The sequence below is a fragment of the Megalopta genalis genome, unplaced genomic scaffold (assembly GCF_051020955.1).
Source record: "Megalopta genalis isolate 19385.01 unplaced genomic scaffold, iyMegGena1_principal scaffold0020, whole genome shotgun sequence".
NCBI classification, from domain to species: Eukaryota; Metazoa; Arthropoda; class Insecta; order Hymenoptera; family Halictidae; genus Megalopta; species Megalopta genalis.
The window spans coordinates 497,673-512,521 of record NW_027476090.1 but is presented as its reverse complement, the minus strand read 5'-3'; the positions used below and the strand labels follow the sequence as shown (position 1 = coordinate 512,521).

The 14,849-nt window shown below is 39.3% G+C and overlaps 1 protein-coding gene across 1 annotated transcript; it reads right to left on the bottom strand.

Annotated features, from left to right (window-relative positions):
- Positions 1 to 653: 653 nt before the first annotated feature.
- On the bottom strand, positions 654 to 6,100 carry LOC143260822 (uncharacterized). The gene is made up of 7 exons (XM_076527444.1): positions 6,091 to 6,100; positions 5,815 to 6,018; positions 3,821 to 5,638; positions 3,347 to 3,685; positions 2,532 to 3,235; positions 1,764 to 2,420; positions 654 to 1,316 (listed from the first exon to the last, which is right to left on the bottom strand). The coding sequence occupies exons 1-7, from the start codon at positions 6,098 to 6,100 to the stop codon at positions 654 to 656; spliced, it is 4,395 nt and encodes a 1,464-aa protein (XP_076383559.1).
- Between the last annotated feature and the right edge of the window lie 8,749 nt (positions 6,101 to 14,849).

The window sequence follows — 14,849 nt, the reverse complement described above, 5'->3', positions numbered from 1 at the left end:
CGTATCTCTCTACGTCTTCTGTTCTATTCTGTCAGTCTAAGGTATTCTCTTCTGAAGCTCTAAGAATGTTCTGTCTCTTCTGATGTTCTGTGCCCTTTGATGTTCTGTGCTTTCTGTCTGTCTATTCCGTCTTGTCTCTAGAGGACCGGAGTCATGCCTAATATCACCTCGGTCCTCCCTACTTCTCTTGACCTAGGGTGGGCGGCAAGGAATTACGGTCCAATCACTGCAATCCCAAATCCAGTGAGACTGCCCCAAAACGGTGGGTCGGGAGTTAGGAGGGAGAGTGGCAAAATAACTCCTGCTAGACATCCTGCGCTGATGGGCCTACGTGCCCGAACAATGCCAGACCCAACCGTAATTGACTGGACCGTAATCAAGGACCAGGAGTCGTTATGACGGTGCCGCATGTGCCCGGGAACGGCCCGGGACAGACCTATACCGTCCGGGTACCCAAGCACATGGCCCCTGCCTTAAATCCTGGCCACTTGGCCGTAACATACCGCCCACCTTGAACATGCATCGCATGTTCAACTATGTCTATATTTGATAACCCATATAAGTGTAAGCTTATGATATGATTACAATCTACGTATTCTGTGTGAATATTACAATATTTACAATGATCGAAATTTACACTATACATAGTTGCGCTACACCTCGTGTGACATTTCTAAGTGATCTAAAGATATTATACACAATTTTGTCACGGGTCGTTTAATTGTTCCGGTTGACGTTCTGACTGTTGCGACACGAATCACTCCATCTGTACCAGGGTGAACCTGAACGATTCTTCCCATGCTCCACTGTAACGGGGGTAGATTGTCCTCCCTGATGATGACCAAGGAATCCACGGCTAATTTCGACGTGGTGGAATGCTGCCATTTGTGTCGTTGCTGTAACTGTTGTATACATTCCCGCTGCCACCTTTGCCAGAAATGCTGGACCATTTGCTGGATTAGCTGGTATCTGTTGAGTCGAGTGTCCTTGATATCTCGTAGGTCAGGAGATGGCAGTGTTGTAAGGGCAGTACCAATTAAAAAATGCTCAGGAGTCAAAGGGTTTAGGTCTGTGGGATCTGAGGATAATGGTGAAAGTGGACGTGAATTTAAACAGGATTCTATTTGCGTCAGTAACGTATATAGCTCTTCGAACGTGAGCCTCTGATCTCCTATAACGCGTGTGAGGTGGTATTTAGCAGATTTGGCCGCTCCCTCCCACAAACCACCAAAGTGTGGAGAGTGCGGAGGAATTAATCGCCATTCGATGGATTCCTGACTTAGTGCGTTTGCAATTTTTTCGTTGTGTTGTTTGTCCTTAATTAAGATATTTAGCTCAATTAGCTCGTTTCGCGCCCCAATGAAGTTTGTACCGTTATCGGATATGATACAATGACATCGTCCCCGTCGGGCAATAAAACGCCGGAAACAGTTTATGAATGCGTCGGTACTCAAGTCGGTAGCTAATTCTAAATGTACGGCCTTCGTAACGAAACATACAAAAATGCATAGGTATGCCTTGACTGTTACCTTGCTTCTCGTTCTCTCCTTTGTAAAAAATGGGCCTGCGTAATCAACTCCACAGGTAAAAAAAGGTCGCGCTGGGGTGACTCTCGACGCAGGTAATTGACCCATCTGATAGGTTTGACTCAATGGGTTTGTTTTAAAGCACCGTACACATTTCCGTATGTTTCGTTTTACATTATGTTTTGCTGAGACTAACCAATACCTTGTTTGTAATGACGTTAAAACAGCCTGACATACCGCATGCATTAACCTGTGATGTTCGCATTTGATTATTAAATCCGTTAGCGGATGCTTTGGTGGCAATATGATCGGATGTTTTTGATCGTAGTCTATGGGTGCGTTGGATAGTCTTCTGCCCACCCTGAGTAGTCCGCCATTGTCCAGAAATACATTTAGAGATCGTAGCGCACTGGAATTTGGAAGTGCTTGTTGCGTTTGTACTAATCTGATCTCTGTCGAAAATGCCTCCCTTTGCGCAAGTAATTCCAAACGTGTTCTCGCTGCATTGATTTCTATTGTTGTCAATGGACCCGTTATTAGCGAACCTGATGCGTCACCTTCTAATTTTTTAACTCGGTTTCTCATAATTTTGGCAAATCTGAGACAGTATGCTATGCTTCTGAGTAATCGCGTATAGGTTGAAAATCTCCTGACAATGCTACTCTCTGCAGTCGATATAGTCAACATAACCGGTTTCCTTTCCTTCTCTTCCGGAACGTCGATAGGGTTATTTAACGCGCTAGGCCATAGACTTGAGCTCTGACGTAACCAGGTGGGACCGTCCCACCAAATGGTTGTATTCTGTAATGTACCTGGTTTTGTGCCTCGTGAAATTAAATCTGCCGGGTTGTCTTCAGAGGCTACATGTCTCCAACTATCACTTGACGTTAAACCCTGAATTTGCGATACTCTATTGGCTACGAAGGTTTTCCATTTGTTTGGGGAGCTTCAAAGCCAGGCGAGGGTGATCGTCGAATCTGTCCACAGGTATTCCTTAAACCTTACTGTGTCTAATGCTATTCTAACCTTGTTTACTACATTTGCTAGTAATAATCCACCGCATAATTCTAATCTCGGTAATGAAATGGTTTTGAGCGGTGCGACTCTGGACTTTGCACACAATAAGCGCGTTACCCAACTACCTGACAGATCCCTAGAGCGCAGGTAAACACAAGCCCCGTACGCCTTCTCGGACGCGTCTGAAAACCCGTGCAGTTCTATATCATCTAAACACTCTGAAATTGCACATCGCGAGATGTTCATTGCTCCTACCTTGCTAATATCTTGGCGGTATTGGAGCCATTGACTATGCAGGTTCTGCGGTATTGATTGATCCCAACCTATCTGAGTCTGCCATAGTTGTTGTAGGATCAATTTTGCGACTATTACAATGGGGGATATTAGTCCTAACGGGTCAAAAATTTGAGCTATTTCAGAAAGAATAGTACGTTTTGTGACACGCTGGTTCTGTGGGGATTCTACTCTAAACATTAAGTGGTCGGTCGTCGGTGACCACAAGAGGCCTAACGTTTTTGGGTCTTTATCTACGGCGATTACGCGATTTCTCTCTGTACTGTGTGTTGCTGTAACTGTCGGGCAATTGCTTGCCCATTTACGAAGGTCCATACCTGCTTGTGATAGAATTTGCGTCAGCTCCCTTTTCAGCGTTTCTATTTCCTGTTCTGTTTGAGCCCCAGTTAATAAATCGTCTACGTAAAAATCATTGATTATAACCTTACTGCTCGTCGGAAATGTGTGAGCACAGGTTAGTCCAATTTCGTGCAGAGTACGAGTCGCTAGGAAAGGAGCGCATGCTGTACCATAAGTTACTGTGTTTAACTCGTACTCTTGGACTGGGAGATGGGGCTGTGCTCGCCACAAAAGTCTTTGATACTTCCTATCTGCTGGATGAACTAAAATTTGTCGATACATTTTAGCAATATCGGCCGACAGGACGTACCGATTATATCGAAAACGAATTAAAATGGAAATTAAATCGCTTTGAACTGTAGGACCCAAAAATTGGATGTCGTTCAATGCAAGGTCTGATGAGGATTTTGCTGATCCATCGAACACAACACGAAGCTTCGTTGTCGTGCTGCCTTCCTTGAATAGAGCGTGGTGGGGAAGATAGTAGGCGGATTGCTCGTGTGTACCTTCTACAATGCGCGACATATGCCCTAATGTCTCATATTCTGACATGAATTCTGTTTACTGCTGTCTTTTTTCTGGATATCTTGCTAACCTCCTTTCTAACGAATATAACCGCCGTTCAGCTTGCGCTCGCGAAGTACCTAATTCATTTGCGTAGGATTTAAACGGTATTCTAACGATATATCTACCGTCCGTGTCTCGTCTTATGGTTTCCCTAAAATGTGCCTCGCATTCATCGATTAATCTAGTATCTCTTGGGGTTAGTTCCTCTATGTCCCAAAACCTCTCTAATTGAGATTGTAGGTCATTGAGTGTGGCTAAACAACACTTATTGTCTTGTGATAATTTCTTATTTGTACAGGTAGGAGTGCCTCCCAAAACCCAACCTAGTTGGGTCTTTTGCAAGAGCAGGTTGGAAGTTGACTTATGTTGACCGACACATAGCAATGTCCAAAATAGACCTGCTCCAATGAGCATATCTATTGGCCGTTGTAAATGGAATTCTGGATCGGCTAGCTCTATGTGACTTGGAATTTCTATTTTTTCTCTATGTATCTGAAAATTGGGCATGTCTGACGTGATGGTTTCTATTGATAGGCATTGTACCGTGTGTTGAGATTTATTATATCGCGAATGAATTGTTAATGTTGCTCTACCTTCTATGGAATTTACTGCCCTTCCTAATCCTGTCACTGTTGAACTTATTGCAGTCGGTTTGATGCCGAGTCGTTGGTAAAATTCCGTGGTTATAAAATTTGCTTGAGATCCCGAATCTAATAATACCCTGCATTTATGTGACTGACCCCCCTTGTTCTTGACATAAACTATTGCTGTTGATAATACGGCATGCCCTATTGTATTTGCTACGTTAGCTGTGAGTACTGGGGGTTCTCGCGAATCTGATTCTCCTGTAGCCGCGTAGCCTTCTTCTGCGCGTTTGAATTCGGGATTATGTAATAAGGAATGATGCTTCCTTCCACACTGTTTGCAATGACTCCGTGTACACGCCCGTACCCGATGTCCCGATGACAAACAATTGAAACACAGCCGGGCTTCTTGCACTATCTTTGTTATTGTATTTAAATCACTGTTCTTAAATTTCTCACAGTTATATATCGCGTGATTGGCCTTGCATGCGGGGCACCCGGCTGAGTTAACTACATGCGAAGCTATGTAGTTGTAACGAGGGGTATTATTTGTTCCTCGAGGTCGCTGGTCGACCCTGGGTGCAGCTACCTGAACACTGACCGCGATATTTGCTAAATATTTGGAACGTTCTTCTATAAACGCAGATAATTGACCAAATGTAGGCATTTCCGACTGAGATATTATTCTCCTTTCCCATTCTCTTATGGACACTTGACCTAACTTTCTGGACAATAATGGAACTAACATGGTATCCCAAGTTTCAACCGATTCACCCAAAGACATTAACGCTATTCTATGATTTGTAGCTTCGTCCAGAAATTCCCGCAATGTGATGTCTGATTCCCTTTGAATGGATTTTAAATCAAGTAATGAATTTACATGATGCCGCTTGAGACTTGTGGAATCTTCATATCGCGACTTGAGTAATTCCCATGCATGTCTGTAATTTGTTCCGGACACGCCTAACGCTTGAATCACACGAGCCGCTACCCCCTTGAGTGAGGTATTTAAATAATGGAACCGTTGTATGTCTGTTAATGAATTATTCTCGTGAATCACTGATGTAAATGTGTCTTTAAATTTCACCCAATCACTGTAATTGCCATCAAAGGAAGGCAGTTGCAGTGTCGGTAATCCAACGTTTATTGCGGTATCTGCAGTCTGCGCGGATATCGGGCTGTTCGTGGTTATCCTACTCTGCTCCGGAGTGGCACGGGCAATGACTATTTCGACTTGATCTATCAGATCAAAATACGCCGTCTCGAATTCTTCGCGCTCGATCGCGTGCGCTGCTTCGGCGTCCGTTCCAGCTACGAGTATTTCGATTCTCGTTTGAACTCTATTAAAATTGTCAAGGAGACATTCAAGGCCCACCGAAGTCGTGGTCGCGAATTTGCAAATAAATGTCTTAAAACGCGTGAGTGCAGCCTTGACCGTTCCGCGCTCGATCATCAACGGTTTGAGATCTTCCGCCATAGTGATTTACTGACGCAAATGGGACTATAAAGGTACTTAACACTTGGGCTGGGATACTTGGAACTGCTGTCGATGCCTGTTGGCTGCACTGGGATGCTGCGTTGTTCTGCAATGATGTTGAGCTGCTGCGTGATTGTCCTGCTGTGGTGCTGTGGTGCTGGACTTCTGTGGTGTTGCACTGCTCTGAAGCTATATGCACTGCCTTCTCTGGATGCTGTAGCCTCCGGAAGAAACTTCTCGTCACTGAGCTCCTGAGATCAGGAATCTCGGTGCAGCACGTTATCACCGTGCCACATGTGCCCGGGAACGGCCCGGGACAGACCCATACCGTCCGGGTACCCAAGCACATGGCCCCTGCCATAAATCCAGGTCACTTGGCCGTAACACAAATGATTTAGCACAGGAACTTGTGATATAAGTGATATAGCTACAAATGCAGAGGAAACAAACCAGTTAGCTTCAAATCCATGCGAAACACATGATTAAGCTTCAAATCAATGCTATGTAGAAGTTTTAGCTTCAAATCCATGCGACACAAATGATTTAGCTTCATATTCTTGCGATATAAGTGATCTACCTTCAAATACAGACGAAACAAACGAGTTAGGTCCAAATCCAGGCGAAACACATGATTTAGTTTCAAATCAATTCGGAGTAGTAGGCTTAGCTTCAAATCCATGCGAAACAAATGGTTTAGCTTCAAACCAATGCGAAGTAGAAGGCATGGCTTCAAATCCATGCGATACTAATGATTTAGCATCAGATACATGCGATATAAGTGATATAGCTTCAAATGCAGGAGAAACAAACGAGTTAGCTTCATATCCAAGCGAAACCAATGATTGAGCTTCAGATACTTGCGATATAAGTGATATAGTTTCAAATGCAGACGATTCAAACGAGTTAGCTTCAAATATATGCGATATAGAAGGTTTAGCTTCAAATCCATGCGATGTAGATGGTTTAGCTTCAAATCCATGCGACAAAAATGATTTAGCTTCAAGTCAATGAGATGTAGAAGGTTTAGCTTCAAATCTATGCGAATCAAATGATTGAGCTTAAATCACTAGCGATATAGATGATATAGCTTCAACTGCATGCGAAACAAACGATTTAGCTTCAAATCCATGCGAAACACCTGATTTAGCAGCAAATCAATGCGATGTAGAAGGTTTAGCTCCACCTTCATGCGAAACACATGATTTAGCTCCAAATCAATGCGATGTAGAAGGTTTAAGTTCAAATCCATGCGACACAAATGATTATCATCAGATACACGCGATATAAGTGATATAGCTTCAAATGAAGGAGATACAAACGAGTTAGCTTCATATCCAAGCGAAACACATGATTTAGCTTCAAATCAATTCGAAATAGAGGGATTAGATTCAATTCCATGTGATTCAAATGATTTAGCATCAGATAGATGCGATATAAGTGATATAGCTTCAAATGCAGGAGAAACAAACGAATTAGCTTCATATCCAAGCGAAACACATGATTTAGCTTCAAATCAATGCGAAATAGAAGGCTTAGGTTCAAATCCATGCGAAACAAATGATTTAGCTTCAGATACTTGCGGCATAAGTAATATAGCTTCAAATGCAGGAGAAACAAACGAGTGAGCTCAAAATCCAGGCGAAACAAATGATGCAGCTTCAGATACTTGCGATATAAGTGATATAGCTTCAAATGCAGGGAAAACAAACGAGTTAGCTTCAAATCCATGCAAAACACAAGATTAAGCTTCAAATCAGCGCGATGTAGAAGGTTTAGATTCAAATCCATGCGAAACAGATGATTTATCTTCAAATCAATTCGGAGTAGTAGGCTTAACTTCAAATTCATACGAAACAAATGGTTTAGCTACAAAATCTAGTGGTAAACGTAATTTAGCTCCAACTGCATGCGAAATGAACGAGTTGGCTTCAAATTGCAGCGAAGCAGATGATTTAGCTTCAAATTATTCCAATAGACATGATTTAGCTTCTAATGCATGCGAAACACATGATTTAGCTTCAAATTCATGCGAAACACGTGAATTAGATTCACATTCATGCGAAACACATGATTTAACATCAAATACTTGCGATATCAGTGATATAGCTTTAAATTGAGGGGAAACAAATGAGTTAACTTCAAATCCGTGCAAAACACATGATTAAGCTTCAAATCAATGCTATGTAGAAGGTTTTGCTTCAAATCCAAGCGAAACACATGATTTAGCTTCAAACACATAGGATATAAGTGATATAGCTTCAAATGCAAACGAATCAAATGAGATGGCTTCAAAATCCAGGCTATACACATGATTTAGCTTCAAAACAATCCGAAGTAGAAGGCTTAGATTCAAATCCATGCGGAACAATTGATTTAGGTTCAGATAATTGCGATATAAGTGATATATCTTCAAATGCAGACGAAACAAACGAGTTAGCTTCAAATCCATGCCAAACACTTGATTTAGCTGCAAATCAATGCGATCTAGAAGGTTAAGCTTTAAATCCATGCTAAACAAATGATTTAGCATCAGATACTTGCGATATAAGTGATATTGCTTCAAATGCAGACGAAACAAACGAGTTAGCTTCAAATCCATGCGAAACACATGATTCGGCTTCAAATCAAGGCGATGCAGAAGGCTTAGATCCAAGTCCATGCGAAGCAAATCATTTAGCTTCAGGTACTTGCGATATAAATGATTAGCTTCAAATGCAGGCGAAACAAACTAGTTAGCTTCTAATCCATGCGACACTCATGATTTAGTTTCAAATCAATGCGATGTAGAAGGTTTACCTTCAAATCCATGCTTAACAAATGAGTTAGCTTCAAACACTTGGGATATAAGTGATATAGCATCAAATGCAGACGATCAAACGAGTTAGCTTCATAAGCCACGCGATAAATTTGATTTAGCTTCAAATCAATGCGATGTAGAAGGTTTACCTTCAAATCCATGCTTAACAAATGATTTAGCTTCAAATACTAGCGATATAAATGATTAGCTTCAAATGCAGGCGAAACAAACTAGTTAGCTTCTAATCCATGCGAAACTCATGATTTAGCTTCAAATCAATGCGATGTAGAAGGTTTACCTTCGAATCCATGCTTAACAAATAATTTAGCTTCAAACACTTGGGATATAAGTGATATAGCTTCAAATGCAGGCGAAACAAACATGTTAGCTTCTAATCCATGCGAAACTCATGATTTAGCTGCAAATCAATGCGATGTAGAAGCTTCACCTTCAAATCCATGCGCACAAATGATTTAGCTTCAAATACTTGCGATATAAATGATATAGCTTCAAATGCAGGCGAAACAAACATGTTAGCTTCTAATCCATGCGAAACTCATGATTTAGCTTGAAATCAATGCGATTTAGAAGGTTTACCTTCAAATCCATGCTTAACAAATGATTTAGCTTCAAACACTTGGGATATAAGTGATATAGCTTCAAATGCATACGATCAAACGAGTTAGCTTCAAAATCCATGCGATAAACTTGATTTAGCTTCAAATCAATGCGAAGTAGAAGGCTTAGCTTCCAATCCATGCGAAACAAATGATTTAGGTCCAGATACTTGCGGTATAAGTGATACAGCTTCAAATGCAGACGAAACAAACGAGTTATCTTCAAATCCATGCCATGCACTTGATTTAGCTGAAAATCAATGCGATGTAGAAGGTTGAGCTTCAAATCCATGCGAAACAAATGATTTAGCTTCAAACACATGGGATATAAGTGGTATAGCTTCAAATGCAGACGATCAAAGAAGTTAGCCACAAAATCCATGCGGTAAACTTGATTTAGCTTCAAATAAATGCGAAGTAGAAGGATTACCTTCAAATCCATGCAACACAAATGATTTAGCTTCAAATACTTGCGATATAAATGATATAGCTTCAAATGCAGGCGAATCAAACGAGTTAGTTTCTAATCCATGCGAAACTCATGATTTAGCTTCAAATCAATGCGATGTAGAAGGTTTACCTTCAAATCAATGCTTAACAAATAATTTAGCTTCACACACTTGGCATATAAGTGATATAGCTTCAAATGCAGACGATCAAACGAGTTAGCTTCAAAATCCATGCGATAAACTTGATTTAGCTTCAAATCCATGCGTAGTAGAAGGATTAGCTTCAAATCCATGCAACACAAATGATTTAGCTTCAAATACTTGCGATATAAATGATATAGCTTCAAATGCAGGCCTAACAAACGAGTTAGCTTCTAATCCATGCCAAACTCATGATTTACCTTCAAACACTTGGGATATAAGTGATATAGCTTGAAATGCAGACGATCAAACGAGTTAGCTTCAAAATCCATGCTATGAACTTGATTTAGCTTCAAATCAATGCGAAGTAGTAGGCATAGCTTCAAATCCATGCGAAACAAATGATTTAGGTTCAGATACTTGCGGTATAAATGATACAGCTTCAAATGCAGACGAAACAAACGAGTTAGCTTCATATCTATGCGAAACACATGATTTAGCTTCAAATCAATGCGATGTAGAAGGTTTACCTTCAAATCCATGCTTAACAAATGATTTAGCTTCAAATACTTGCGATATAATTGATATAGCTTCAAATGCAGGCGAAACAAACGTGTTAATTTCTAATGCATGCGAAACTCATGATTTAGCTTCAAATCAATGCGATGTAGAAGATTTACCTTCAAATCCATGCTTAACAAATGATTTAGCTTCAAACACTTGGGATATAAGTGATATAGCTTCAAATGCAGACGATCAAACGAGTTAGCGTCAAAATCCATGCGATAAACTTGATTTAGCTTCAAATCAATGCGAAGTAGAAGGATTAGCTTCAAATCCACGCAACACAAATGAGTTAGCTTCAAATACTTGCGATATAAATGATATAGCTTCAAATGCAGGCGAAACAAGTGTGTTAGCTTCTAATCCATGCGAAACACATGATTTAGCTTCAAATCAATGCGATGTAGAAGGTTTACCTTCAAATCCATGCTTAAAAAATGATTTAGCTTCAAATACTTGCGATATAAATGATATAGCTTGAAATGCAGACGATCAAACGAGTTAGCTTCAAAATCCATGCGATAAACTTGATTTAGCTTCAAATCAATGCGAAGTAGAAGGATTAGCTTAAAATCCATGCAACACAAATGATTTAGCTTAAATACTTGCGATATAAGTGATATAGATTCAATTGCAGGCGAAACAAACGAGATAGATTAAAATCCATCCGAAAAAAGTGATTTATCTTCAAATACTTACGATACAAGTGATTTAGCTTCAAATGCAGGCGGAACAAACCAGTTAGCTTCAATTAAATACGAAACACATGATTTAGCCTAATATTCATACGAATCACATGGATTAGGTTCAAATTCTGCAAAACAAATGATTTAGGTTAAAATACTTACGATGCAAGTGATATAGCTTCAAATGCAGGCGAAACAAACGAGTTAGCATCAATTCCATGCGAACCACATAACTTAGGTTCAAATCAATTCGATGTGGAAGGATTAGCTTCAAATCCATGCGGAACAAATGATTTAGCTTCAGATACTTGCGGTATAAGTGATATAGCATCAAATGCAGACGATCAAACGAGTTAGCGTCAAAATCCATGCGATAAACTTGATTTAGCTTCAAATCAATGCGAAGTAGAAGGATTAGCTTCAAATCCATGCAACACAAATGAGTTAGCTTCAAATACTTGCGATATAAATGATATAGCTTCAAATGCAGGCGAAACAAGTGTGTTAGCTTCTAATCCATGCGAAACACATGATTTAGCTTCAAATCAATGCGATGTAGAAGGTTTACCTTCAAATCCATGCTTAAAAAATGATTTAGCTTCAAATACTTGCGATATAAATGATATAGCTTGAAATGCAGACGATCAAACGAGTTAGCTTCAAAATCCATGCGATAAACTTGATTTAGCTTCAAATCAATGCGAAGTAGTAGGCTTAGCTTCAAATCCATGCGAAACAAATGATTTAGGTTCAGATACTTGCGGTATAAATGATACAGCTTCAAATGCAGACGAAACAAACGAGTTAGCTTCATATCTATGCGAAACACATGATTTAGCTTCAAATCAATGCGATGTATAAGGTTTACCTTCAAATCCATGCTTAACAAATGATTTAGCTTCAAATACTTGCGATATAGATGATATAGATTCAAATGCAGGCGAAACAAACGTGTTAGCTTCTAATCCATGCGAAACTCATGATTTAGCTGCAAATCAATGCGATGTAGAAGCTTCACCTTCAAATCCATGCGCACAAATGATTTAGCTTCAAATACTTGCGATATAAATGATATAGCTTCAAATGCAGGCGAAACAAACATGTTAGCTTCTAATCCATGCGAAACTCATGATTTAGCTTGAAATCAATGCGATTTATAAGGTTTACCTTCAAATCCATGCTTAACAAATGATTTAGCTTCAAACACTTGGGATATAAGTGATATAGCTTCAAATGCATACGATCAAACGAGTTAGCTTCAAAATCCATGCGATAAACTTGATTTAGCTTCAAATCAATGCGAAGTAGAAGGCTTAGCTTCCAATCCATGCGAAACAAATGATTTAGGTCCAGATACTTGCGGTATAAGTGATACAGCTTCAAATGCAGACGAAACAAACGAGTTATCTTCAAATCCATGCCATGCACTTGATTTAGCTGAAAATCAATGCGATGTAGAAGGTTGAGCTTCAAATCCATGCGAAACAAATGATTTAGCTTCAAACACATGGGATATAAGTGGTATAGCTTCAAATGCAGACGATCAAACAAGTTAGCCACAAAATCCATGCGATAAACTTGATTTAGCTTCAAATAAATGGGAAGTAGAAGGATTACCTTCAAATCCATGCAACACAAATGATTTAGCTTCAAATACATGCGATATAAATGATATAGCTTCAAATGCAGGCGAATCAAACGAGTTAGTTTCTAATCCATGCGAAACTCATGATTTAGCTTCAAATCAATGCGATGTAGAAGGTTTACCTTCAAATCCATGCACAACAAATGATTTAGCTTCAGACACTTGGGATATATGTGATATAGCTTCAAATGCAGACCATCAAACGAGTTAGCTTCAAGTCCACGCGAAACAAGTGATTTAGCTTCAGACACTTGCGATATAAGTGATATAGCTTCAAATGCAGAAGAAACAAACGAGTTATCTTCAAATCCATGCCATGCACTTGATTTAGCTGAAAATCAATGCGATGTAGAAGGTTCAGCTTGAAATCCATGCGAAACAATTGATTTAGCTTCAAACACATGGGATATAAGTGGTATAGCTTCAAATGCAGACGATCAAAGAAGTTAGCCACAAAATCCATGCGGTAAACTTGATTTAGCTTCAAATAAATGCGAAGTAGAAGGATTACCTTCAAATCCATGCAACACAAATGATTTAGCTTCAAATACTTGCGATATAAATGATATAGCTTCAAATGCAGGCGAATCAAACGAGTTAGTTTCTAATCCATGCGAAACTCATGATTTAGCTTCAAATCAATGCGATGTAGAAGGTTTACCTTCAAATCAATGCTTAACAAATAATTTAGCTTCACACACTTGGCATATAAGTGATATAGCTTCAAATGCAGACGATCAAACGAGTTAGCTTCAAAATCCATGCGATAAACTTGATTTAGCTTCAAATCCATGCGTAGTAGAAGGATTAGCTTCAAATCCATGCAACACAAATGATTTAGCTTCAAATACTTGCGATATAAATGATATAGCTTCAAATGCAGGCCTAACAAACGAGTTAGCTTCTAATCCATGCCAAACTCATGATTTACCTTCAAACACTTGGGATATAAGTGATATAGCTTGAAATGCAGACGATCAAACGAGTTAGCTTCAAAATCCATGCTATGAACTTGATTTAGCTTCAAATCAATGCGAAGTAGTAGGCATAGCTTCAAATCCATGCGAAACAAATGATTTAGGTTCAGATACTTGCGGTATAAATGATACAGCTTCAAATGCAGACGAAACAAACGAGTTAGCTTCATATCTATGCGAAACACATGATTTAGCTTCAAATCAATGCGATGTAGAAGGTTTACCTTCAAATCCATGCTTAACAAATGATTTAGCTTCAAATACTTGCGATATAAATGATATAGCTTCAAATGCAGGCGAAACAAACGTGTTAATTTCTAATGCATGCGAAACTCATTATTTAGCTTCAAATCAATGCGATGTAGAAGATTTACCTTCAAATCCATGCTTAACAAATGATTTAGCTTCAAACACTTGGGATATAAGTGATATAGCTTCAAATGCAGACGATCAAACGAGTTAGCGTCAAAATCCATGCGATAAACTTGATTTAGCTTCAAATCAATGCGAAGTAGAAGGATTAGCTTCAAATCCATGTAACACAAATGAGTTAGCTTCAACTACTTGCGATATAAATGATATAGCTTCAAATGCAGGCGAAACAAAGGAGTTAGCTTCTAATCCATGCGAAACTCATGATTTAGCTTCAAATCAATGCGATGTAGAAGGTTTACCTTTAATTCCATGCTTAACAAATAATTTAGCTTCACACACTTGGCATATAAGTGATATAGCTTCAAATGCAGACGATCAAACGAGTTAGCTTCAAAATCCATGCGATAAACTTGATTTAGCTTCAAATCAATGCGAAGTAGAAGGATTAGCTTAAAATCCATGCAACACAAATGATTTAGCTTAAATACTTGCGATATAAGTGATATAGATTCAATTGCAGGCGAAACAAACGAGATAGATTAAAATCCATCCGAAAAAAGTGATTTATCTTCAAATACTTACGATACAAGTGATTTAGCTTCAAATGCAGGCGGAACAAACCAGTTAGCTTCAATTAAATACGAAACACTTGATTTAGCCTAATATTCATACGAATCACATGGATTAGGTTCAAATTCTGCAAAACAAATGATTTAGGTTAAAATACTTACGATGCAAGTGATATAGCTTCAAATGCAGGCGAAACAAACGAGTTAGCATCAATTCCATGCGAA

Bases quoted from the DNA above. Each gene is read 5' to 3' on its own strand.
- LOC143260822 (XM_076527444.1), bottom strand. The intron at 3,236-3,346 runs GTACAGCATGCG...ATTTTTACGTAG, and splicing joins GTTAAACACAGTAACTTATG to ACGATTTATTAACTGGGGCT. The intron at 2,421-2,531 runs GTAAGGTTTAAG...TCGCAAATTCAG, and splicing joins TTAGAATAGCATTAGACACA to GGTTTAACGTCAAGTGATAG.